The sequence below is a fragment of the Gossypium raimondii genome, chromosome 2 (genome assembly GCF_025698545.1).
Source record: "Gossypium raimondii isolate GPD5lz chromosome 2, ASM2569854v1, whole genome shotgun sequence".
Lineage (NCBI taxonomy): Eukaryota > Viridiplantae > Streptophyta > Magnoliopsida > Malvales > Malvaceae > Gossypium > Gossypium raimondii.
The window spans coordinates 18513651-18538804 of record NC_068566.1 but is presented as its reverse complement, the minus strand read 5'-3'; the positions used below and the strand labels follow the sequence as shown (position 1 = coordinate 18538804).

General features: G+C 37.0%; 1 protein-coding gene across 1 annotated transcript; it reads left to right on the top strand.

Annotated features, from left to right (window-relative positions):
• The first annotated feature begins 22489 nt into the window (after positions 1-22489).
• On the top strand, positions 22490-24435 carry LOC105781456 (uncharacterized). The gene is made up of 3 exons (XM_012606001.1): positions 22490-22748; positions 22842-23396; positions 24341-24435. Exons 1-3 carry the CDS (start codon positions 22490-22492, stop codon positions 24433-24435), a joined length of 909 nt encoding a protein of 302 aa, XP_012461455.1.
• Positions 24436-25154: the final 719 nt, after the last annotated feature.

The window sequence follows — 25154 nt, the reverse complement described above, 5'->3', positions numbered from 1 at the left end:
ACTCTCCACGTTACTTTTTTTATTTCTCACAAAAAGTAGGGCATCATTGGAAAAAAAAAGGTGATTAATTGTAGGGTCGTTTATACTGGCCTGGATCCCTCTTAAAATATTATTGTCTTATGCATGAATGAGCATCCTCAAAAATGCTTCCATGTAAAAAAGAAACAAATACAGGGAGAGGGGGTCCCCCTGACGGAGTCCCCTATCGGGAATTATGACATCTAACAAAATATTATTGCACTTAACCAAGTATCTTACAGAACGAACGCAACACATAGTCTTGTCAATCCACTTGTCAATGAAGCCCATTTTCCTCATGACCAACTCAATAAAGTTCCACTCAACACGACCTTATGCTTTGCTCATATTGATCTTGATAACAAAACCTTTATTAGGGCTGTTCTTGGAACTTTGAAGGTAATGTAAGAGTTTGTGAGCGATGAAGATGTTATCATGCATCATTCTTCTAAGGACAAAGGCACTTTGATTTTGACTAATACACCCAGGAGGGCAACTTTGAGTCTGTTTGTGAGAACCTTGGAGATGATCTTATAGATGTACCTACAAAGACTAATTGGACATAAATTAGTAATCTCATCAGGGTCTCGAATTTTAGGAATTAAAATGATCATAGTGTCGTTAAGACAAGATATATCTTTTTTTTCCATTGAGAACATTCAAGCAGAACTGTATAGTGTCATTTTCCACTCTCTCCCAATTATACTTAAAAAAGCTCCTTGATAGGCCACCAATGCTTGGTGCTTTACACGGGTCCATATGTTTAATAGCTTGAACAACCTCACTTTCCGTGTAGTCTATAATAAGCCAATCGTTAGTCTCCTTGTTGCTGCACTCTTGGATGTAGTCTAAATCTTGGTTGTCAATGCTTTGACCATTTGATCGAAACATTCTACAAAAATAGTTCCTAGCCACATTGCAAATTTCTTTATTGTTAATCACCCAAGTGCCATTCAAGTATTTAAGCTTGTCAATATTGTTCTTCTTGAATCGACCAGTAGCTCTCGCATGAAAGTATCTTGTATTTCTATCTCCTTCCCTAAGCCACTGAGTCTGAGAACTTTGAGCCAAATATTTTTCTTCTTTAGCGTAGAGATAGCCAAGCCTACACTAGATCTTCTTTAAGGTATTAACACTATTAATCCTATGAGCAGAATCAATAACCATATCAATTTTCTTCTCAAGCTTACAAATATCTCTTTTCATTTTACTATATTTATCTCATTGCCACGGGCCTAGAGTCGAACGAACATTATCTAGCTTTTCAACATAGCTTAAAGCACCCTTGTTCCAAGCATTACTAATAACATTTTTAGCCTCTCTGTCATTTGCCCAGCAGTCATCAAACTTGAAACAAAGTCTAGGGTCTTTGGAATGATCTTTTGGCTTGTGGCTCTACAAGTCCATGAGAATTGCATTATGGTTAGACTTAGTTTGGCGCAGCACCCTGGTAGCCATAAAAGGGAAATTCTCAATCATAGAAACAGAGGCTAAAAACCTATCAAGTGTCTCCCTAATCATACTATCACCACTCCTATTATTAACCCAAGTAAACCACCCTCCCTTAGGCTTAATGTCCACGAGGGCCAACTCATCCATGGTTTCTTGAAGCTCATTCATCTGTGCCTACTCCTTCCTACAACCACCTTCTTTTTCAGCATAATTAAGAATGACATTAAAGTCTCCCCCAACTACCTAATCTTCCCTGAGCGAACTGCCCACCCTTTTCAACATCTCCCACGAGCTACTTCTAAGGTTAGGATAAACATGCCCGTCAAAGCCAGTAACTTTTAGGTTGTTGTGATTCTCCAACTTAACTAAAGAGTCAATGTGGTGCTTTGAGTAGCTCCATATAGCAATGTCGACCCCATCCATCCACATCAACGCAAGGCCACCACTACGACCCTTGGAACTCATGGCTAAACCATTTTGCATCCTACATTTATTTTGAACACGTCATAAGTCATTAGCTTTCATCTTTGTCTCACTAAGAAAAATAATTTCGGGGTTGTTAGAAATTAAAAGTTACTTTAGCTTCCAAACTTTCGCGGGGTTTCCCAACCCATGATAGTTCTAGCATAGGAACTTCATTATTCGTTGATATCTTCTGCCATTTTGGCATCCACAAGTGCACTAATGAAAGGAGATGAATCACGATCCATACCAACAATTCGGAACAATCGCAATGAATCAAGATGTCTGCAAAGATAGCGAAAATAAGAAAACAAACACAACAGTAGCCTAAGAAAACCCAGGTAACACTAAAGTGGGCAAGTAAAAAGAAGAAGAAAAGATAACAGGAATGGCATTCCCAAGCAAGAAAAGGAAAAGAAGCGACTAAAGGGAACAACACAAGCCACGAAAACTACCGCCAAGGCACCAAGAAGTCTAGCAAACTCACTCGAAGGTCACTATAAACTACCCAGTGGGACTCACCCTTCCAAGAAACCCCAGAAACCAAGTAGATTAACACAAAAATAGAAAGTAACAAGAAAACGATACTGAAACAAACAAGTAGAAAATAAACCATAAAACATTATACTTCTTAAAACAAGAAAAGAACGATAAAAAACCTAATATATGAAGGACAAGAAAAACACGTAATTAAATACATTTTTATAACAACAAGAAGTAAAATGACTATATTTATTATTAACATAGAAAAGTGAAAAAGAAAATTTTCCATTAATGGTATACCATGCAGTCGGTGCAAGAACCATGCAAGATAGACGTACAAACCATGCACAACTACGAAACTTTAAGAATAAATTAATAAAAGAAAGGATACAACAAAACCTTATGCAATAACAGTGATCGTTCCCATCAAAACTTAGCCTCAAATAGGCTAAAAATTTCACGGCCAACCACGTATGCACCGGCTATACACCCTCGGGTGACATGCCACTGCTTCAACGCAAACCCCACCACATGCAGAGACCCCCCACTCAACCATCTGATTATTCTTTTAGAAAGAATAAAGATGGACACAAAATGCCAAAAAACAAGAACTAAAATCCTCAAAATCTTACAGAAAACTATTAACGTGCTTGAAGTCGTTGTGCTCGCTGAGTGGGAAAGGGTTACTAAGGGGAAGAATAGGGGACAATATGTTGTGCCAAACTATTTTTGTGCTTGAAACTATTTGGTGCTTATCATTCTTGAAATCCATACATGTCCTAAGCCTCAGTACGTTACAAGCCAAAAAGTCATATGTGATCTAGGTAGACTTGTTCGCAATTAGAAATCATATTGAACAACTACATTTATAACTATTTGTATTCTAATAGGATAATCAAATTACGTGTATAATTTATTGATGAATTCCTACATTTAAAGACCTTTAAGCTTGTATACTTTGTAATATTCTGAACTTATGTATTTGATATCAAAAATGGTAAGTTGGTTATGTATCATGCCAAGATTATATGTGAATATGAAATGCCTATTCATGTGCTTCAAAGGCAACACTTGTACCATAGTTGCTCAAGGGTCATCTTTTCATTTATTATTTTTGTTTGTGTTACTTAAGGACGAGTAATGAATTAAGTGTGGGGGACTTTGATCTTTCGTAATTCAGTGTATCAGATTTAACTACTTTTCACACTTTGGGAGCTTGAACATAAGGATTTTAGTTATGTTTCAATTACATTTTCAACAAGTTTAGTTAAGTGTAATAAAATATGTTATTCGAGTCTTTTATTGACCTTAGGGGCCGAATGAGGCCTAAGGGTGAGCTAATATGTTTTGTGAGTGTGCATGAGACAATTAGAAGGTGTATTAACTCGATATTAGTTGCTAGGTTGCAACACAGAGCATTAGATGTCATAACATTTGGAGTAGAATTGAAGAAGCCCAAGACTGTCTTCAACGTCATGACACAGCCTGAGGATGTCAAGACATACCCTTGAAGCTGAGCATACTGCCCTCGATGTCTTGACACAAGACCTGGTGAGTCATGATATCACTTCTGCATGGGAAAATAATACGAGTTAGGGGCATTTCTGTTCGCACAATCCACTTTAAGCTCGGGAACGTCAACTGACCTGGAGTCAAGGACGACGACCATCCTAAGTCTATAAATAGGCTTAACTAACACATGTTATGGACACCTTTTTACTTTTGTATAATTTTCTCTTTAGATCTAGACTTTTGATTTTCTTTTTTCTAGGTTTTAGATTTCCATTCTTGTTATTTTTCATTGGGAAGAAATTAGATTCTAGAATTATTCTCAAACTTTGTAAGAATTCTGCATTTATTCAGTACAACCAGGCTTCTTCTAAACTTTACTCTTGAAACTATTATTTATGTTCATTCTTTCATTCAAGTTTATATTGTTGACTAGATCCATGAGGAACTAATCTTTTTGTGGGTGATTAGTGAGTGGAGGTATGAATACTTGACTGTTTTGTAGAGATTTCTTAATAGATCAACTATTCATGAAAGGAAGAACCTAAACCCTAGGCCTGACAACCCTAAGAAGTCATCAAGGTTGGAATTAACTGAAAATTGGTATGGCCTATCTGTGAACACCTTAACCCTGAACCGGTCTGGATTGTAAGGTCAAAAGATAAGTAGTTCTTGTCGACTCAGAATTTTAGTGGACATATCAAAAGATCTTATTAGGGTACTGACTAGTTGATTGAACAAGAAAACCCGAGACGATAGTTGGTTAAGATTACTGAAGCGAGCTAACCACCCATGCCCAGATTTGATACATACTTTCTTGTTTAATTTCTTTCCTTTTGTTTGTTAATTTCTTTTTATGTTTTTAGCATAGTTGATAACTCTTGAAAAATTTTATATTGCAAGCCTCTAAACTTGATTAGTTGTTTGTACTTAAGTGGATATATTTTCATTTTGAGGATATTTTTAGAACATTGCATCATGAAGATTAGACTATGCATTTAATGTTACTATATGTTACTGTTGTTGGTGGAAGGAAAGGAATTGTTTATGTTTGTAGTAGGTGTAGGAAGGAAGACAGAGAAATGAAGGAGTGAAGTATTGTAATGGCAATAGGTTGGGCAGATTGCCAACATAAATGCCATGGCAATTCCAAGAATATGCTGATATAGCACTCAGTCCTCGTTGTTCTCAGCCAGCTGAATGTATACTAGATAAATCCACCTGAAAAAGAGGGAGAAAAAGTGTGTGTTGAGAGAGGGGACCTTCCTTATAAAAGAGGAAAGAGAGAAGAAAATGAGAGGGGATTTTACACGAGAATTAAGGAGTCTTCTTCTTCAACAAGCTCGTGTGAAAAATCTAGAGAAAATAAGATATGGTAGTAGCTAAAGCACATAGAGCAGAGACGCAATGAAGGGGATGAAGTATTCAACCCTGGGTCTTGCACAGTATTGCAGTACTTGAGTTGGGAGCTAATTTGGTGAAATCTTTCTGAAGTACTTCCTTCATTATCTTGATTAAATTTTATGGAATTTTAACCGTTAAATGATATTGTTGAATGATACATTTATTTTGGATGTTAATGTCCAACCCATGAGCTAATCTCATCGACTTGGAATTACTTGATGGATCTTTATTTCCATGAATGATCAGACATTATCGTGACTAGATTTATTATTTCATTCGATTTGTGCTATTTTGAATGCATACATGCAATCTCTAGACATAGATGGATGTATGGTATGTTCAAAAACTTGATTTAATTCTGGAAAGGTTAGATTAGTTGGATTGTGATCGAATGATAGAAGTGAGTACTCGAAAGAATATTTGTAGCACTTTAGACATAGAGTTGCGCTTCGTACAGAGTAAGGATAAAACATTGGGTACCATCTTTGAAGCTTGTAGACATACAAAGCCTTAGGAATGGTAGCTTGAAGTCTGACTCTCGAAAGAAGCAAACTATCGACAACTCTTGAAAAGAGTTATATTTCATGCCTTTAGATCTAGATAATTGCTTGTACTTAGGTACATTTAGTTTCATTTTAGGATATTATTTTAGCATTTTTTAGAATATTGCATGATGAGCTTGAACGATGCTTAAATATTATAATTTGTTACTTTTAATTGCATGTGGAACGATTATGTTTGGTGGTTTTGCAGGTGCAGGATAAGGAATAAGAAATAAAGGCGTGAAGTTTTGCCGAGGCAAAACTATTGACAGTTTTCCAACTTGTAGGTTGTGGCAATTCGTGATTTCGAAAAGATGACCAAGTCAATAGTCAATGCGTACTAGTTTTAGCCAACTCTGCTTGTACCAGATAAATCTGGAAAAAAAGAGGAGGATAGAAATCTTGGATTGTTGGTTTTATATTAGAAAATGAATTTAAAAAGAGGAAAAAGATCATGAGATAATGAGCTAATAACCACCTACCCAAAAGGAAGGATTTTAAACCAAAAATAATTTAAAAAGAGAGAAGATAATCTTTGGTTGTTAAAGTTACCCTAATGAGAGCTTAACAATAGGCCAAAGGGGGAAACCCTAAAACACAACAAAAAACACAACAAAAAGAGAACAACAAGATGGGAAGATCCTAAGGCAAGAGTAAGAGGGTTCGATTGAAAGAAGAAGTCATCCTTTTAGCAAACACAGGGCACTGTGCTACTAAAGTGTGGACCAGCAGAAGCTATTTTCTCGATGTTCTTCCATTATTTCCATTGTGTTCTCTTGTGAATTGATTTGGTTGTAAACGATGGTGATGGTTTGGAATTTTATTTCCCAACCGATGAGCTAATCTCATCGGGTTGGGATTATTTTGGTGACACTTAACTGTTTTTAGTTTTCATGGTATAAATCTGATTATCTTGCTGCTCATTCAATTGTTTAAGTGTAATCATTAGGAATAGTCTATGTCATATTATTCTTGTCAAGTTAATTTAATAAGGAAAATGTTAGATTAATTTAACTAATATTGGATGGCATGAGCAAGTATTCGAATGATGCTTGCATCATATAGAAAGAATTACACAGGCTACTACAATAAGACCCTGTATGAGCAGGGACAGTAAGTTGAGGTTTTGCCCCGAAAGAGACAGACCACTTTAGGACTCTTCTGCACAGTAAGTTAATTAAGATTTTTCCATGACATTATTGACAATGAAGGTTGATTCTAAATAATTCCAACCTACTGCATAAATATCGTGGACACTATATCTTTATTCTTTGCAAAATATCTTTGCCACAACATATTTAGCATTTATTTACTTATAAAATATTTTCATATCACTCTCATATTTTCCATTACATTCCTACTATCACCTTTGCTATAACATTTCCAGTTAATTCCATATATTACTCCTCATTGCATATTTACCTTAGTTTTGTCAGAACATTCCATTCAATCGCTTTGCCATAACATTAACCTGTATTTATACAAATAACTTAACCAACTTTGTGCCTCAATTCGATCCTCGTGGGAACAATACTCAATCATCATTTTATTACTTGAATCGACATGTATACTTGCACAAATCACATATCATTTCACACGCGACAAGTTTTTGGCGCCGTTGCCGGTGACCGACAATTTGGTGAAATTTGGTTTGGTTATTTTACTTAGTAGTTTTACTTAACTTAGTGTATTTAATTTTTGCAGGTTTTCCAGTAGAGCATCAGAAGAGGCATTCCTGCTAACACAAAATACCTTTTTGATCCAAAGATTGACAGAACGTTACGAAAAAAGAGAAAATAATTGAGAAAAATGGCTGGAAACATGAATGATCTCAATGGCAATCGAAATGATCACAATGAGAATCCTTACATTGGGCATGTGGTGGATGATCGAGACACACCAATCAAAGAGCATGTTGTCCCAATGTTGAATGATTTGAATCTAGGGATAGTTAGACCAAATATACAAGCTCAACAATTTGAGTTGAAACCAGTAATGTTCCAAATGTTACAAACCGTAGGACAGTTTGGTGGACTACCCACTGAAGACCGACGATTACATTTAAGACGTTTTCTAGAAGTCTGTGATTCATTCAACAACAAGGTGTTCCTGAAGACATATTGAGACTTAAGCTATTCATGTATTCTTGAAGAGATTGTGCCAGGGCATGGTTAAATGCTTTGTCATCGGGAATAATGGTATCATGGGATAACCTTTTCCAGAGATTTTTGTTATGATATAATCCTTTCACTGTGAATGCTAAGTTGAGAAACGATATTACATTTCGACAGTTTGACGATGAGACATTATATGAAGCTTGGGAGAGATCTAAAGAGTTAATTAGGAAATGTCTGATGCATGGATTCCAGCACTAGACCTAAATAGAGATGTTTTACAATGAGCTAAATGTGCATACATGAATGGTAGTTGATGCCTCAGAAAATTGTACTTTGTTGGACAAGACATAGAACGAAGCATACGAAATTTTGGAAAACATTACCAACAATGATTATCAGTATCCGACTACACAAGTTGGGAATGGTAAGAGAGCTGCCGGTACTATCGAGCTCGATGTAATCACTTCATTGATGGACCAAGTATGTTCTATAGCTAATATAATTAAAACCATGAAACTTTCAACTACTATGCAAGAAATAAAAGTAGCTGAATCATCATGTGTTTATTGTTGTGAAAGTCACATGTTTGATGAATGTCCATCTAATCCAGTGTCAATATACTATATAAGGAACTTTAATCGAAACAATAATCCATACTCCAATACCTAGAATTTGAGGAGGAGAAAACATTCAAATTTTAGTTGGAATAATCAAAGTGCATGAAATTTCAATACTATCGTAAGGCAGAATGTCAATAATGCACTGCCAGGATACGTTCAACCAATGCCATGACAAAGTAATCAGTATGGTCAGGCATCATCATCTACTCCTATGGAAGCTTTGTTGAAGGAGTATATGGCCAAGAATGATGTTGTGATCCAGAGTCAAGCTGTATCCCTCTGAGCGCTTGAGAATCAAGTGGGGCAGATAACCAATGCTTTGAACACAAGATTGCAGGGACCATTACCCAGCGACACCAAAAATTAAAGGACGCAAGGCAATGAGCAATATAAGGAGCAATGATAGGGTTATAGAGTATTACCAGAGAATTTTAACTTAAAACATTCAATTTTAACCATTTTATAAATCATGTCATAATTCAATAAAACTCATGCATAACGTCCCTTCTTCGAGCCCTCGAGGCATTAGAATCACTTTAGAAATGATTCGAGACTAAATAAAAAACATTTAGAAGTTCATAGAAAAAAATAAAAATTTTCACACTGCAGGGGTCACACGACCGTGTGGACATTCGAAGTAGGGACACATGGTTGTGTCCTAGCCCGTGTCTTTGCCCGTGTAACTCTTTGACTTGGGTCACACGGCCAAGCCACACGCCCATGTACCAGGCCGTGTAACTCTCGAAATGTCCTCACACGCTCGTGTGCTAGGCCATGTGCTAAGCCGTGTAACTGCCTGACTTGCAACACTTTGAAACCTATAGGGGACACATGGCCATGTTGCCTAGCTACGTGTTATACATGACTGAGACACATGCCCGTGTCTTAGGCCGTGTGGACAAGAAATAGGCCATTTTTGTAATACCCCGAAAATTACTACAGTAAGAAAGTAAGATAATATCCCTGATATAATAAAATAAGAAAATAAAGTGATAAAAAGGGTAATTTTGAGTTATGTAAACATTGGGAAGAATATTATGACATATTAATTCAAGAAAGGATTAAATCACAAAAATTTAGAAAAGTTTTGTTGCCCAAGAGTAAATACTCAAAACTTGAGAGGTTAAAGTGTAAATATGAAAAGTTGAAGGACTAATAGTGTAAATATTTTAAGGGTGGAATAATCTAGAAACTAAGGAAAATGGATGAATTAGGACCAAATTAAAAAGGTAAAGAATTTTGATAGACTAAATTGAAATTTTACCAAATTAAGTGATTACTCAAGGATGGAATTTCAAAAGATTATAGAGGGCAAAATGGTCAATTAGAAGGAGAGAGAATTCTAGAAGGTAATGATATGTTGGTGATATTTTTAATTAATTAATTAGATAAATGTTATTTAATTAATATTTTTAGTATTATTTTATTATTAAATAATTAATATAAAAGGGAGGAAAGATGAAGAAATCATCATCTTTCCCATGCAACCCTCGTGAGAAGAGAGGAAAAGAAAGAAGTTTTCCTTTCTTTACAATTTGGTCCTCCCACCAAAAATTCACCATTTTCACTTAGAAATTAAAGAAATTTCCATAGCCATCAAGAGAGAAAATTGATAAGGAGACTATGGGGAGCTAGAATATCAAGTTAGATTCAAGAAATTGAGGTTGGAGAAGAGAGAAAATCAAGTTAAAGATTGAAATCAATAGCACAAGGTAAGAACATCAAGATTTTAATATACTTTTGAGTTTGATATTATTGAAAAGTAAGAAATTAATGTTAATGTAGAGTTTCATTATATAAGGTTCTATATTCTTGTTATGTTAGTAAAGGAAAGTAAGTGAAAGTGATGAAAAATATTGAAGAGAAAGGAAAGGAAGGTACTATAAATCTAGTTATCAACATTTTACACTAAAATAGTTTTGAGATGGCAGCAGTAGTCCAACTTTGAAAATTTACCAAAAATCTTAGGAATTGAATTAGAGGATGAAAAAATATGGAATTAAATCTTATTGAGTATAGTTTCTCATAGAAGAAACAGTGTAAGTAATGGAATTATAAATCAGGAGTTATAATAAATTTTGTGAGATAAGGTCAGAATGATTTCGAATCCACTGTTCGATTTGGAAAAATCATTAAAATTGTACAAAAATAATTATGAGTTATAATTTATATTCTTAGAATCCTTAATGAGTATATCTTAAATAGAGACAAATAGAAACACCATTTGAATTCTATACAATTAGATAATTCATTTTTAGTGAAGAGTGGTCAAAACGATCGACTACATAGTAGGGTAAACTTTAAAGAATAAACTGTACTATTTGGCTAAACTAAATATTTTGAAAATTTTATGGTAAGAATATGTGTGAGTATAGTTTTAGGAAAAATTAACGGTTCTTAATTTGGAGTTCTGTAGCTCCAGATAAAAATAATTTAGTGATATTGACTCGTATACATAACTTCAAATATGCATAAGGGTGAATAAAGAAAATATAGAAAATGTTATTTCTAAAAGTGATAAGTATACTAAGGACGTGGAATCGAGAGGAAGAGGAGGAAAATTAAGTGTATATATATATGAATGATTTGTGTATAATTGGTTATATGATCGATTATAATCGATAAACGTGAAAATAGAAATGATGCTTACATTTGTATATTATTAATCATGGTTTAAGGTCATATGGGAAAATAAAGTTTCATAGTATGTATGTATGATATATACGGTATATGATTTGGTATGAAGTAAGACAATGAATGGTATAATCGATAAACATTGAGTTAAATGTAAATACATATTAGTATTTAACTTAACGATATTGAATTGTACTGAATTAAATGGAAGTTTCTAGTGATATGATTTGAATTAAAAGAATTATAGTGCTACAGAATTGTATATTGGATTGAGAAATTGATTTAAATTGTGAATTGAATGAAATGGAAATGAAGCATTGAATTACATGAGTAAGTATTAAGTCTTGGAGGCCCTATTTATTATGAATATAATTGTAATAGGCCCAATCTGCCCGGCCTGTTAGTGAAATAAATAAATAAACAAAAATGAACTAATAAAACAAAAAAAATAGTCCATTTTAAATGTCCATTTACACTGGGCTCAATAAAGCCCAAATCTAACGTAAGCCTGATTCTAAACCCAATACAACGGGCCCAAAACTCTAACCTAGCCCAAAACCCAACTCAGCCCAGCAGACTGAAACCCTGGGCATTCTGCCCTAGCACCAACGCCGCAGTCAGCACGCTCCCCTTCCGTGCATGCGCCACCACACCTTCGAGCAATTCCTCACAGGTGCCTCCGTACATGCCACGTCCGCACCTCTGTACACCGTACTTACAAAAGATGAACAAATAAGCAGTAAAACAGACAACAACGGCACAAAAGGGGCAGAAAAAAGGCAAAGAGGGCAGAGAGGGGGCGATTTGTTTTGATTTTTATCTTTATTTTTCCCATTTTTCTGTAAATAGATAATATAAAAGGACCAAGAATATGCTGTAATGAGGACTCACGCAATCATAATACAAAAAACACAAAAAAGGTGATTTCTGGGTTCACCCTCTTCCTTTTTTTCTTCTTCGCAGTTCATTGTTTTTCTCTCTTTCTACTAACGAAATAAAAGCAATAGGAAAGGAAGGCATACCTCTCAACCGAACCTGTTGCTCTTTCTCTATTGTCATCGGAGTCTGGGGCCTGGTTCGGAGAGCCTCAGAAAGAGGCGATGAACCATCGAGCGGCGCCGAAAGAGTGAGAGAGCTTTAGTTTTTTTAAAAAAAGGAAAAAGGGGTAAAATGTTAGGTTAGGGTTTTTTTGTGTTGTTGGGTTTTTGTTTAAGTTTTGACTACCAAATTAAAACGGCGTCGTCTGATGACCAAACCCAAGCGGTGACCCGACCCGGGGAAGGATCCACGCGTTTCGTTTTGTTTGGGGAAATTGCGCGAATGACCCTCGTGATTTCACGGGGTGATGCAAATTAGTCCTTTTCATTTCTTTAAATTTTAAGCTCGTATTCTGCTTTTGTTTCAGTTTGGCCCAGTTTGCAATGCCACGTTTTGGAGGGTGAGGAATATTCCCCTTTCAGTCCCCCATTGCATTCGCGCCTTATAATTTGGGCATTTCTTTCCATTTATTTTACATTTTTTCCCTGAAATACTGTTTTGACGCCAATTTCGTCCTCTGTTTTTTATTATTGCTGGGCTTGTTCAGTTTATTACCTTTACTATTGTTGTTATTCGTATTATTATCATATTAGTTTATATATTCACTTATTCTCATATATATACCTATACATTACTTTATTTTTTATATATTGTTACTTTAAAAAAATTTCTGTCTTATTCTAATGCATTAGTACATATTTTATGTTAATTATATTATTCATTTTAATGAGTCTATTTTTAATACATTTTTCTTAAAATGTTTATTCATATACACTTTTGTGCTAAAAAAATCAATAACATCTTTATATCATATTATTTTGTATATATAATTTGTATTAAGTTTTATTATACGTATACACTTAGTGCATCATCGATTTCATATTTATGTTCCTCTACTTATTACGTATATGACTTGTTTCATTTAAAACTTTATTTCATTATACTTTATTCATATCTACCCTTTATACATACTATTATACATACATTATCATAAGAAATTTTCCAATCCATGTGTAATATTTTAAAATCTTTTTATATGTATATATTATTTCATGTATTTTGGGTTATCTTCATATGCAATATTCACTTAAAACTTCATTTTGATATTTTTATTTATTTTTATCTTCATGTTGACTTATTTTAAACTTATATGTATATTGTTTATTCTAAAATGTTACATATACTTTTTTTGTATTGATAATTCGTTTATTCTCCTAATGTCGATATTATTAGCATTGGCATAATGTATGATTGAGATTTTTTTACTATGCTTTGTTTGTGTTTGCCTATTGAGTATTTGTAATTCATTAGTGTATCACCCTTTATGTTGTATATTATTCAATCATTTTATTCATTCAAAATTTTACAAATGTCAAAGCTATTTCATGCAAAATTTTTCGGAATAACGCAATACTCAAAATTTGGAATCCTCGAGAGAATTGAGCCCTAACGTATTGGCTTCCAATTTTCCTCGTTGAATCTAAATGATCAAAAATTTTCTTTAATCAAAACACGTAAGTTAAAACTCATTCTCGGGAATTCGACACGTTGTGTCCTAATGTATTGGATGTGACATGTCGTTTCCTGGAAATGAAGATTTAAAAAAATAATAAGGGTCATATTCAATGCTAGGAATTTTGAGAAGTCGTGCCCTAACGTATTGGGTTTCAATTTTTCATCTAACTTAAAGCAATTGGATATCCTTTTTAAACTTCACCACACGAGTTTTGAAAATCAAAAGACAAACTTATTCTCGAGGACTAAAATGTCGTGCCCTAATGTATTGGGTGTGTCATTTCATTACTCTGAGACAAGGAGGTCTTTGGTATTCGCATAGATTTATCCACGCATCTTTTATCAAATTAACATTAATAAAAAAAAGAAAGGATCATATTTTAAAATCTTTTCAAATTCTCGACACTAAGACAGTAAACAATCAATTTTGTACCAAATTTTGGGCGTCATGAGTGTGCTAACCCTTACTCGTGCGTAACCGACTCCCGAACTTGTTTTCTCAAAATTCACAGACCTAAAATTATTTTCAAGGTGATCTGATCAGACCTCAAGAAAAGATTGGTGGCGACTCCAATTTTCATTTTTGATTTTTCAAAATGGTTTCGACAGCTTGGCGACTCCACTGGGGATACCAAAAGAGAGTCAAGCCGTAAAATTAATTTTCTTTTGTCTTATTGTCGAAAAATTGAAAATTTGATTTGAAAAATTACGATCCTCTTTGCAGTTGTTTGTATGATTACTGTAAATTGAGTTTTAATATCTTCGCATCATATTGCATAAAGGCTATTCTAGTCTTATCTCTTTAAGTGGGAGTGAGAAGCTACTCCTTCGTGAGGTTTTCACCTCCGTGCAGGATAATGTATCACTTCTGGGATACATTCGTACCTATGTCTTCTTGAGATTTTCATCTCCGTGCAACCATAGGGAAATGTATTCCCCTAAACCAAACTCGGTCCGTATGAGCCTATAATGAGTGATGATCGAGGAATCTGCTGGTTCGGGTTCCTCAACTTTAGAACCGAGCTGCATGTAGAAAAACCTAGGAGCCCATCCTTGATCATACTGCAGAAACCCTAGCGATTGCCCCGATAGGTGTTTGATTCTTTTTACTTACTTAAAGCTGCGTTTTTTTGCTGCACTAACTTATGGTGTTTTTGTCATGATTGCATGTCATTTCATATTGAAAAGAGTGTTGATTCAAGTTCGATTACTAAATTAGAAAGCTTGGCATGGAGAACGGATTTCTTGATAAAGTAGAGGACAATGCTACTATCTGTGTGTGGTCAGAGAAAACACAATCAGAGAAAGGAGATAGTCTAGCCGGGGGGTACACGTCGGAGTTATGGGACTACACCCGTATCAGTGTAACGCAAAACCGTCTTCAGGAATTAAAGGTAATATGGGATCATTGGAATGACGAAACTAAGCAATTTTCAACTCTAGTTATGGGGATTTGCCGTATCTACTCGACATTAAGGTAGACGAACATTTGTTCTGGGCCATCGCTCAGTTTTGAAACCCCGCGTATGATTGTTTTACCTTTGGAAGGGTTGATTTAGTGCCCACTATAGAAGAATATACAGCTTTGCTACGTTGCCCAAAGATCCAAGTCGGTAAAGTCTACTCCAGAGCCGTTAATGTCCCAACCTTTGTAAAGAAGTTGATGAACATCACTGGAATGAGTGAGTAGTGGGTCACAGCATGGATCAAGCAGAAGGGGGAAAACAAATGCATCCCTTGGAAAAGCCTGCAAGAGCTGATTTTGGGGCACCATAATGCGAGGAAAAGGGTCGATGCCTTTGCTCTCAGCATTTATGGGCTAGTAATTTTCCCTAAGGAGCTAGGGCACGTAGATGAGGCAACCTCATATCTCTTTGACCGACTTGATAAGAGGGTTACACCAGTTCCGACAATTTTGGTAGAAACCTTCAGGTCTTTGAATGCATGTCGAAGGGTGGGTGAAGGCAGATTCATCGGGTGTGTGCAACTTCTACTTGCATGGTTCCATAGTCATTTTTGGAAAATTGATCAGGTTTCGTATCAAGTCTTCTCTGAAAATTATTCACCACTAAAAGAGATAGCAGCTACACCAATGAGAGATGACATCTTGGAAAAGAAATGGTTGGTCATTCTTCAAAATCTTCATGATGAGGACATCGAGTGGAGAGCCCCATGGTTGCTTCCGGATGATATCTTGTACCGATGTGGTAATTTTGATTGGGTCCCGTTACTTGGAATCTGGGGAGCTCTTGGTTATGCTCCATTGATGGTGCTAAGACAGTACAGGTCAAGCCAGTTTACACCTGCAACCCAAGGCTTAGCTGAGTTTGAATTCTCGTATAAAGACAATGGATATAAAAAGAAGATTCGAGAGATAACCAGTGCATGGGACCAAACTCAACGGATGAAGAGATTAGCCGTAGGCCCAATGGCGACTCCTGAATATAATGAATGGTGGGTTAGAAGAATCAATGATAACATCCCAAGGCCAAGTCAAGGAGATAGTCAGTCAATAGAAGAACATTTCCGGGTTGTTCCCTCCGAATTTGAAATTATGAAGCAAGATTTTGAGAAGAGGAATGCAGAGCTTGAAAAGAAGATTTAGCAGTTGGAAGAAGAAAAGATGCACTTGGGATTAGATGTGGATGTTAAGAAGTTGGAGACTGAGAAATTAAGAAAGGGTAAGAACAAGGCTGAGGAAGACTTGGATAGTTTGAAGACAGACTACAAGAAGTTGAGGTTATCAATAAGAACTGCTGGGTTAGGGAAAACTCCAGAACAATGGCGTCAAGAGATTCGGGAAGAAAACATCAAGGCTGATGGATGAGAAAAGAAATTCTGAGAGGTTCAGACGCGAAATGGAGCTTTAGAAAAGAGTTTGTCAGAAAGCCAAAAGGAAAATTGCGAACTAAAAGATAGAGTGGCTAAGCTAGAAAGATCTCTTCATCAGTATCGAAGTCAAAATTCTGCGATGGAATTGAGGATGAGCTTGGGCAAGATCGAAGAAATGAAAGGAAGAATAGAAGAGTTGGAATCGACATTGCGAAGTTGTGAGATCCGGACTGAGTACTTGGAAACCAAAGAAAGTCGTCAGAGTGAGCAACTTTACCATCTTCAGAATCAAGTTGAAAATAAAGATCGTATCATGGGAGAAGCCGTGGTTCAGATCCGGGAGGTAGCTGATTACCTGCAGACTTTGGCGGTACAAGCCGATGCACTAAGCGTAAAGTATGAGCTGGAATCAAGTCGAGGACTGGAATTAGCTTCATTACTTAGGAAAATTAAAGTTCTGAGCATTAGGGTAAGAGCATATATGTAACCTGTTTTATGTAAAGAATTTATTTTTGTAGTAAAGTTTTCTAAATGAAATTGAATCAGAATCGACGCCTTTTTTTACATTCATGCATTGCATTACATTGCATCATATGCATTATGGTCCACCGAAAGACCCTAATTGGTTAAAATCATTACAGTTAACCTGGAAACTGACAAAAGCTCACCAATTAAGCATCAATACGGTACTCGTCAGAAAACTAAGGAAATGAACCAAAAATTAGAGAAACTAGAGTAAATACAAAAGGATATGCAAGAACGGTTACAAGTACAAATGCAAGAGCGACTAGATAAAATCCAAGAAGACATGATGGAAAAATTAATTAAGGCTCAAAAAGATGCGGTGGCTGAATTGATCCATCTACTAACGGGAGGAGTAGATAAAGGAAAGGGCCCTATGGCCAATCCTGAGGAAGGTAGTGAGGATCCGTTATATCCTCTGGGTTTCACTCCACCAAATGTACAAACCCAAGCTGAAATATACTCAAGGGGACCGTCTGTCACAATTAGGCCGCAAAAATTGCAAACTGGTGCCACGATCCCCATGGTTTTCCCAAGGGGATCAAGCTTAAACTCGGGAGATAACCTTATTAATCCCATCATTCCTGATTTTGATGAAACAACTGAAGAAGAAAAGGCAAACGTGGAATTGCCAAAACAATGGGAAGATAGGTATAAGTGGTTGGAGGAAAAATTCAAAGCCTTGGAAAGCGCTGATAGTAATCAGGGAATCGACGCTAAAGATCTAAGCTTAGTCCCAGATTTAGTACTTACTCCCAAAGTCAAGATGTCTGAATTCAAAAAATACAATGGAACTAGCTGTCCCGAAGCCCACATCACTATGTTCTGCAGAAGGATGACTGGCTACGTTTATAACGATCAGCTATTAATACACTGTTTCCAAGACAGTTTGGTAGGGGCAGCATCTAAATGGTACAATCAATTGAGTTGTACCAAGATTGGCTCATGGAGGTGCCTAGCACAGTCATTCATGAAATAGTACAACCATGTAACGGATATGACCCCCGATAGAATTACATTACAAAACATGGAGAAGAAACCAAGTGAGATTTTTAGGCAGTACACACAAAAATGGAGGGAGGTTGCTATCCAAGTCCAACCGCCACTCCTAGAAAGAGAAACTACGATGCTCTTTATCAATACCTTAAGAGCCTCATTCATCACGCACATGCTGGGAAGTGTAACAAAAAGTTTCTCAGATATAGTAATAAATGGCGAAATGATTGAGAATGCCATAAGAAACGGGAAAATAGAAGCAGGAGAGAGTATCAAAAGGTCAGCCTCGAGAAGAAAGGAAAATGAAGTAAACAACGTGAATACATACAACAACTCAATTACGGTGAACCAGCCAAGGAAGGTGGTTGCTAGTCAACAAGGTTCAGCAAGACAAGAATCTGGCGTAAGACAAGGTACTAAGAATCCCCAGTTCACACCAATTCCGATGTCATACAAGGAGCTGTATCAGAATTTGTTCAGCGCACACGTTGTTTCTCCCCATTACTTGACCCCTTTACAACCCCCGTATCCCAAATGGTATGATGCGAGCGCACAATGTGATTACCATGCGGGAATTACAGGGCACTAAATAGAAAATTGTAGTGCCTTCAAGAAGCTAGTCGAAAGACTTATTAGCATGGGTGTTGTCAAGCTTGATGACTCACCTAGCACAGAAAATCCACTACCCAATCATACTGATAAGGGAGTGAATATGACGAGCGAAAGTAGGGGAGAAGAAGTCAAGAACGACATTGCTAAAGTGAAAACTCTGTTGAAATAGGTCTGGAGAGAGATGGCGAAGAGAGGCCTAGTCATTTCAGATTTTGAAGAAAGGTATGAGATCGAAAACTATTGTGAATTCCACCACAAAGTAGGACATGAGATTCAAAAATGTAAGGGATTCAGGGCTCTGGTCCAAAACATGATGGATAACAAATAGATGAGGTTTTATGAAGAGGTGGAGGGTAAAAGAAATATTTACGCATCAGAGTTGGCAGTGAAGACTCCGGAAACGAATCATCCTGTGGTCATCATTTCATTCCCTCGGAGCAATGAGTCTAAGGTTCAGATAACACCAAAAATTGTAATCCAGAAACCATCAAATTTCTCATACAAGGATACCAAAATGGCGTCGTGGAATTATGGGTGCAATGTGACAATATTGGGAAAAGAAACGGAGAGAAATCAGGAAATAGGTTCTTACACACGCAATGGGAAGCGATATGACGTTCAGGCAGAATCATCCAGAGAAGAAAATGGGAAGAAAGAGCAGAGGAAAGGGAAGGCAGTGGAAGTTGAGCCATTGGTTAATGAACCAATAAAAGAGGAGGAGGCAAGGGAGTTTTTGAAGTTTTTGAAACACAGCGAATACAACGTTGTGGAACAACTGCACAAACAGCTAGCCCGCATTTCTATATTAGCTTTGCTCTTAAGTTCAGAAGTACATCGAAATGCACTATTGAAAGTACTAAATGAAACCTATGTGGCTGATGATATTGCGGTAAACAAGCTGGATGGGTTGGTCAACAATATAAGTGCTGACAATTTTATCTTCTTCAATGACGATGAAATACCATCTCGAGGAAGGGGTTCTACTAAAGCCCTGCACGTTACTGCCCGATGCAAATGGTACACACTCCCGGGGGTCTTGGTTGATAACAGATCTGCACTGAACGTATTGCCTTTATCTACTCTTAGTCAGTTACCGGTGGACAGTTCACACATGAAGGCGTGCTAGAGCATAGTAAGGGCATTTGATGGAACAGAAAAGAGGGTTATGGGGAGAATTGAGGTACCGTTAAGGATTGGCCCAATTACTTATGAGGTAGACTTCTTGGTAATGGATATTAAGCCTTCCTACAACTATTTATTGGAAAGACCATGGATACAGTTAGCCGGGGCAGTACCTTCATCGCTACACCAGAAGGTGAGGTTAGTATCAGAGGGTCGGTTGATAACAATAAATGCGGAGGAAGATATTATTGCAACAGTAACTGGTGATGCACCTTATGTGGAAATTGACGATGAGGCAGTGGAATGTTCTTTCGGTCATTAGAATTTGTGAACGCGATGTTTATTGCTGAAGGAAGTAGAATTCCTGTACCGAAAATATCCAGGACCACAGAGATGGGGCTGCAATTGATGATTGGAAAATGAGCTTCATCTGGGAAAGGATTGGGAAAATATCTTCAAAGAAATATTGAAGCACTAATGCTGAAGGAAAAGTTTGATAGTTTTGGCTTAGGGTACAAACCCAACATGAAGTAGAAGAAGAAAGAAGTAGAGAAAAGACAAGAGAGAAGAAGGGCACGTTTGAGCGGATATGAAGTTAAGTGGGAGCCTTTGACCTTTCCCCACATATCTACATCTTTTGTGTCGGGTGGGTTTATTCACCCTGAGCGAGGAATGTCCAGAAGTGAAAGCACTTAAGAAATGTTGGAAAATGTTCATATCAACGCTATAGAAGCAGCGGAGAAAAAAGCCCTATTGGAGATCTGCCCTTACGAACTTGGGAGCGAGCTAAACAATTAGACTACGGAAGAAATCCCTGTAGTCTTTAGGGCTTATTCAGAGTAATGCTCAAAGAATTCTCGTTGTTTTAGCCTATAAATGATAGGAAATCCTTTGTGAAAAAGGCTTGAGCCTGAATATCATTATTCTAATGAAATACATCTTTACATTCATTTCGAGCAATTACTCTTTTTTTTTCTCTTTTCATACAAGTAAATATTTTCTAATTGATTGATTGTCCTGCAAATAATTCTTTCATTTGTAGCCTTATTGTACAAATACTTATTCATAAATTTATATATTCTTGTTATATTCTTTGATATGCCCTCATAGGTTCTCAGATATCAATGACATGAGTGACACTGTTTCAAGCACGGAGCTTCTTTTTGAGCAAGACATGTGTTTAGAGGGATCTCATGACTTTGAAAATGACGAAGACTGTGGCATATCTCCGGACTTGTCAAGAATGGTAGAACAAGAGGATGAGCATATCCTACCTTATAGGGAATCATTAAAAATTGTGAGCCTAGAGGAGGGAAAGGAGGTGAAAATTGGAACTGAAATCACCGCAAAGACAAAACAAGACCTCATTGAATTACTTCGAGAGTTCAAAGATTTTTTCGCGTGGTCATACCAAGATATGCCCGGGCTAAGTACTAGCATCGTGGTACATCGTCTGCCCATAAAAGAAGATTGTAAACCAGTTCAATAGAAGCTCAGGAGGATGAGACCTGATGTTGTGCTAAAAATAAAAGAAGAAGTCAAAAGGCAGTTCAATGCTGGGTTCTTACAAGAGATCAAATATTCAGAATGGGTAGCAAACATCATCCCCGTTCCCAAGAAAGATGGAAAGGTACGAATGTACGTAGATTACAGGGACTTGAATAAAGCTAGTCCAAAAGACAATTTTCCATTGCCTCACATTGATACTTTAGTAGATAATATGGCGGGCTACTCGTTATTTTCTTTCATGGATGGCTTTTCTGGATACAATCAAATAAAGATGCACCCCGACGATATGGGGAAAACAACATTCATTACCTTATGGGGAACGTTTTGTTACAAAGTAATGCCTTTCAGATTGAAGAATGCGGGAGCAACGTATCAAAGAGCTATGGTGACTTTGTTTCATGACATGATGCATAAGAAGGTCGAAGTCTATGTTGATGATATGATTGCAAAATCTAGAACTGAAGAAGAGCATATTCAAGTCTTAAAAAGATTATTTTTGAGATTGAGAAAATTTCATCTCAAGCTTAACCCCGTAAAATGCACGTTTGGAGCCAAGTCAGGGAAGTTATTAGGCTTCATAGTTAGTAAGAAGGGGATTGAGGTGGACCCGGACAAAGTGAAGACAATCCGAGACCTACCTGCTCCACGCACTCAGAAAGAAGTCCGAAGTTTCCTAGGAAGATTGAATTACATTGTTCGATTCATCTCACAATTGACTGAAAAATGTTGTCCAGTATTCCGCCTTTTGAAAAAGCATAATCCGGGTGATTGGGATGAGGAATGTCAAGAGGCTTTTGATAAGATAAAGCAATATTTAGCTAATACTCCAGTACTATCACCGCCAAGTCTGGATAGGCCATTAATATTGTATCTAACAGTGTTTGAGAATTCCATGGGATGTGTATTGGGCCAACACGATGAAACGAGAAAGAAAGAAAGGGCAATATACTATCTCAACAAGAAATTCACTGGCTGTGAAATGAGATACTCATCAATTGAGAAATTGTGTTGTGCTTTGATCTGGGCAACACGAAGACTAAGATAGTATATGTTGTATCATACGACTTGGCTAATTTCAAAGTTGGATCCTTTAAAATATATGATGGAATCAACTGCTTTAAACGGGAGAGTGACTAGATGGAAGATCCTGCTCTCTAAATTTGACATAGTATATGTAAGTAAGAAGGCCATAAAGGGGAGCGCAATAGCTGATTTCCTGGCTAGTAGAGCCTTGGAGGACTATGAGCCTTTAAACTTCGATTTTCCAAACAGGGACTTGATGTATGTGGCAAGCACTGAAGAAAATTCTCAAAAGGAACACGAGTGGAGGTTAAATTTCGACGGAGCTTCGAATGCTATGGGTAATGAAATTGGGGCAGTCTTGGTATCCCCGAGTGGAGATCATTACCCTGTGGCTAGCAAGTTGGACTTTGATTGCACAAATAATATGGCAGAATATGAAGCATGTATTATGGGCATTCGTGCAGCCATCGAGCGGAACATCAAAGTGCTAAGAGTATATGGGGATGCTGTATTGGTGATATACCAATTCAAAGAGGAATGGGAAACTAGAAACCCTAAGTTAATCAGTTATAGGAACCTGGTGCTCGAATTGGTTGATGAGTTTGACGATATCACCTTCTGTTATCTCCCACGAGAGGAAAGCCAAATGACTGATGCATTGGCTACTCTATCTTCGAAGATTCAGGTAAACAGACTTGCGGTAATGAGGCCTATTCAGATGAGTATCTATGAAACCCCAGCTCATTGCTACAGTATTGAGGAGGAGGGAAAAGATGATCATCCTTGGTATCAAAGTATCCTACAGTATGTGAAGAATCGGGCATACCCTAGTCAAGCAACAGAGAACGACAAGAGAACTCTGAGAAGAATAGCCAGTGAATATGTCTTAGATGGGGAAGTGCTATACAAAAGAAGGAAGGATCAAGTATTGTTAAGATGTGTGGATGTCGTGGAAGCCAAGAGAATTTTGGAGGAAGTTCATGAGGGTATCTATGGGGCGCACGCCAATGGTTTCACCATGGCTAGACAAATCATGAGATTTGGATACTTTTGGTCCACCATGGAAGGGGATTGCATTAATTATGCCAAGAAATGCCATAAATGTCAGATTTATGGAGACAAGATGCAAGCACCCCCTTCACCACTTCACGTTATGACCTCTCCATGGCCATTTTCCATGTGGGGTATGGATGTCATTGGGCCGATATCACCAAAGGCTTCTAATGCGCATCGTTTCATCTTCGTAGTCATTGATTACTTTACCAAGTGGGTAGAAGCCATTGCAAATGTCACGAAGTCAGCAGTCAGCAAATTCTTGAAAAAGGAGATCATTTGTCGATATGAAATGCCTGAGAGAATCATATCCGACAATGCGTTAAATTTGAGCAATAGCACAATACCTGAGGTTTGCAGCCAATTTAAGATCAAACATCATAACTCATCGCCGTATCGTTCAAAAATGAATGGTGCAGTGGAGGCGTCCAATTAGAACATTAAAAGAATTGTGGGAAAAATGACTAGAACTTACAAAAATTGGCATGAGAAGCTATCATTTGCTCTCCTTGCCTATCGAACATCTGTTAGAACTTCTGCCGGGGCTACACCTTCTTCCCTAGTTTATGGAATGGAGGCAGTATTACCCATTGAAGTTGAAATCCCTTCTCTACGGGTGTTATCTAAACTCCAGTTGGATGAAACTGAATGGGTCCAATCTCGATATGACCATTTGAACCTAATAGAAGAAAAGAGGTTAAGAGCCATTCACCATGGGCAAATGCACCAAAAAGGAATGATGCGAGCCTATAATAAAAAGATTCACCCCAGAGAATTTCTCGAAGGAGACTTGGTGCTAAAAAAGATTATTCCTATGCAAAAAGACTTTAGGGGAAAATGGATGCCAAATTGGGAAGGTCCTTATGTTGTAAAGAAGGCCTTCTCCGGAGGAGCTTTGATCCTAAGCGAGATGATGGTAAAAGTTTGCAAAACCCCATAAACGCAGATTCTGTCAAGAAATACTTCACTTAAAAGAAAAGGGAACCAAAGTGAAAACTCGCAAAGGGCGCTTTGCTTCCTTAAAAAAAGAAAAAATTGGATAGGCCAAGGTGAAAACCCGCAAAGGGCACCCTGAGACCAAGGGGGATTTGAGTCGAAAACCCGAAAAGGGCGACTCAAATATTGGTTGAAATAGGGCATGAGGTGATCGGTACAGCTCAATTTTATTTAGATTGGGGCACATGGTGATCTTGTTATACCTGAACCAACAAGACAGGGTATACGACATCTTGGAGCATTGGCAGAGTACTACAGATCTCCTAAACACATGCCAATTTCAGAATAGTCTTCAGAAGTTTGTACAGAGAAATTCAAGCTGCGATAACTGGGGCACCTAGTTCTTATTGTATTGAATGTGTTATTCTTGAAAAGACCTTTTTCCTTTTTGCTAATGTACACATTCTCAATAAACTTCTTTGTTATTCTTCTTTCGCTATTGTCGATATTTTATCTCTTTCGAGCTATGCTCAGAACCCATATTTATCCATAGTCATAATCTTTCAGCAAACATGTTGCATTGGAATAATGATTAATGGACTACTAAAACTTACACAAAGGAAGTTTTGCATATTACTCTGAAAAAGTTTCTAAATAATACAGTAATCTAAAACAGGACTATTGTTTAGAACGAACCAGGTTTAAAGGTCAGAAATCTAAGAAAAATTCTAATTTTAAACAATCCATTCGGATTT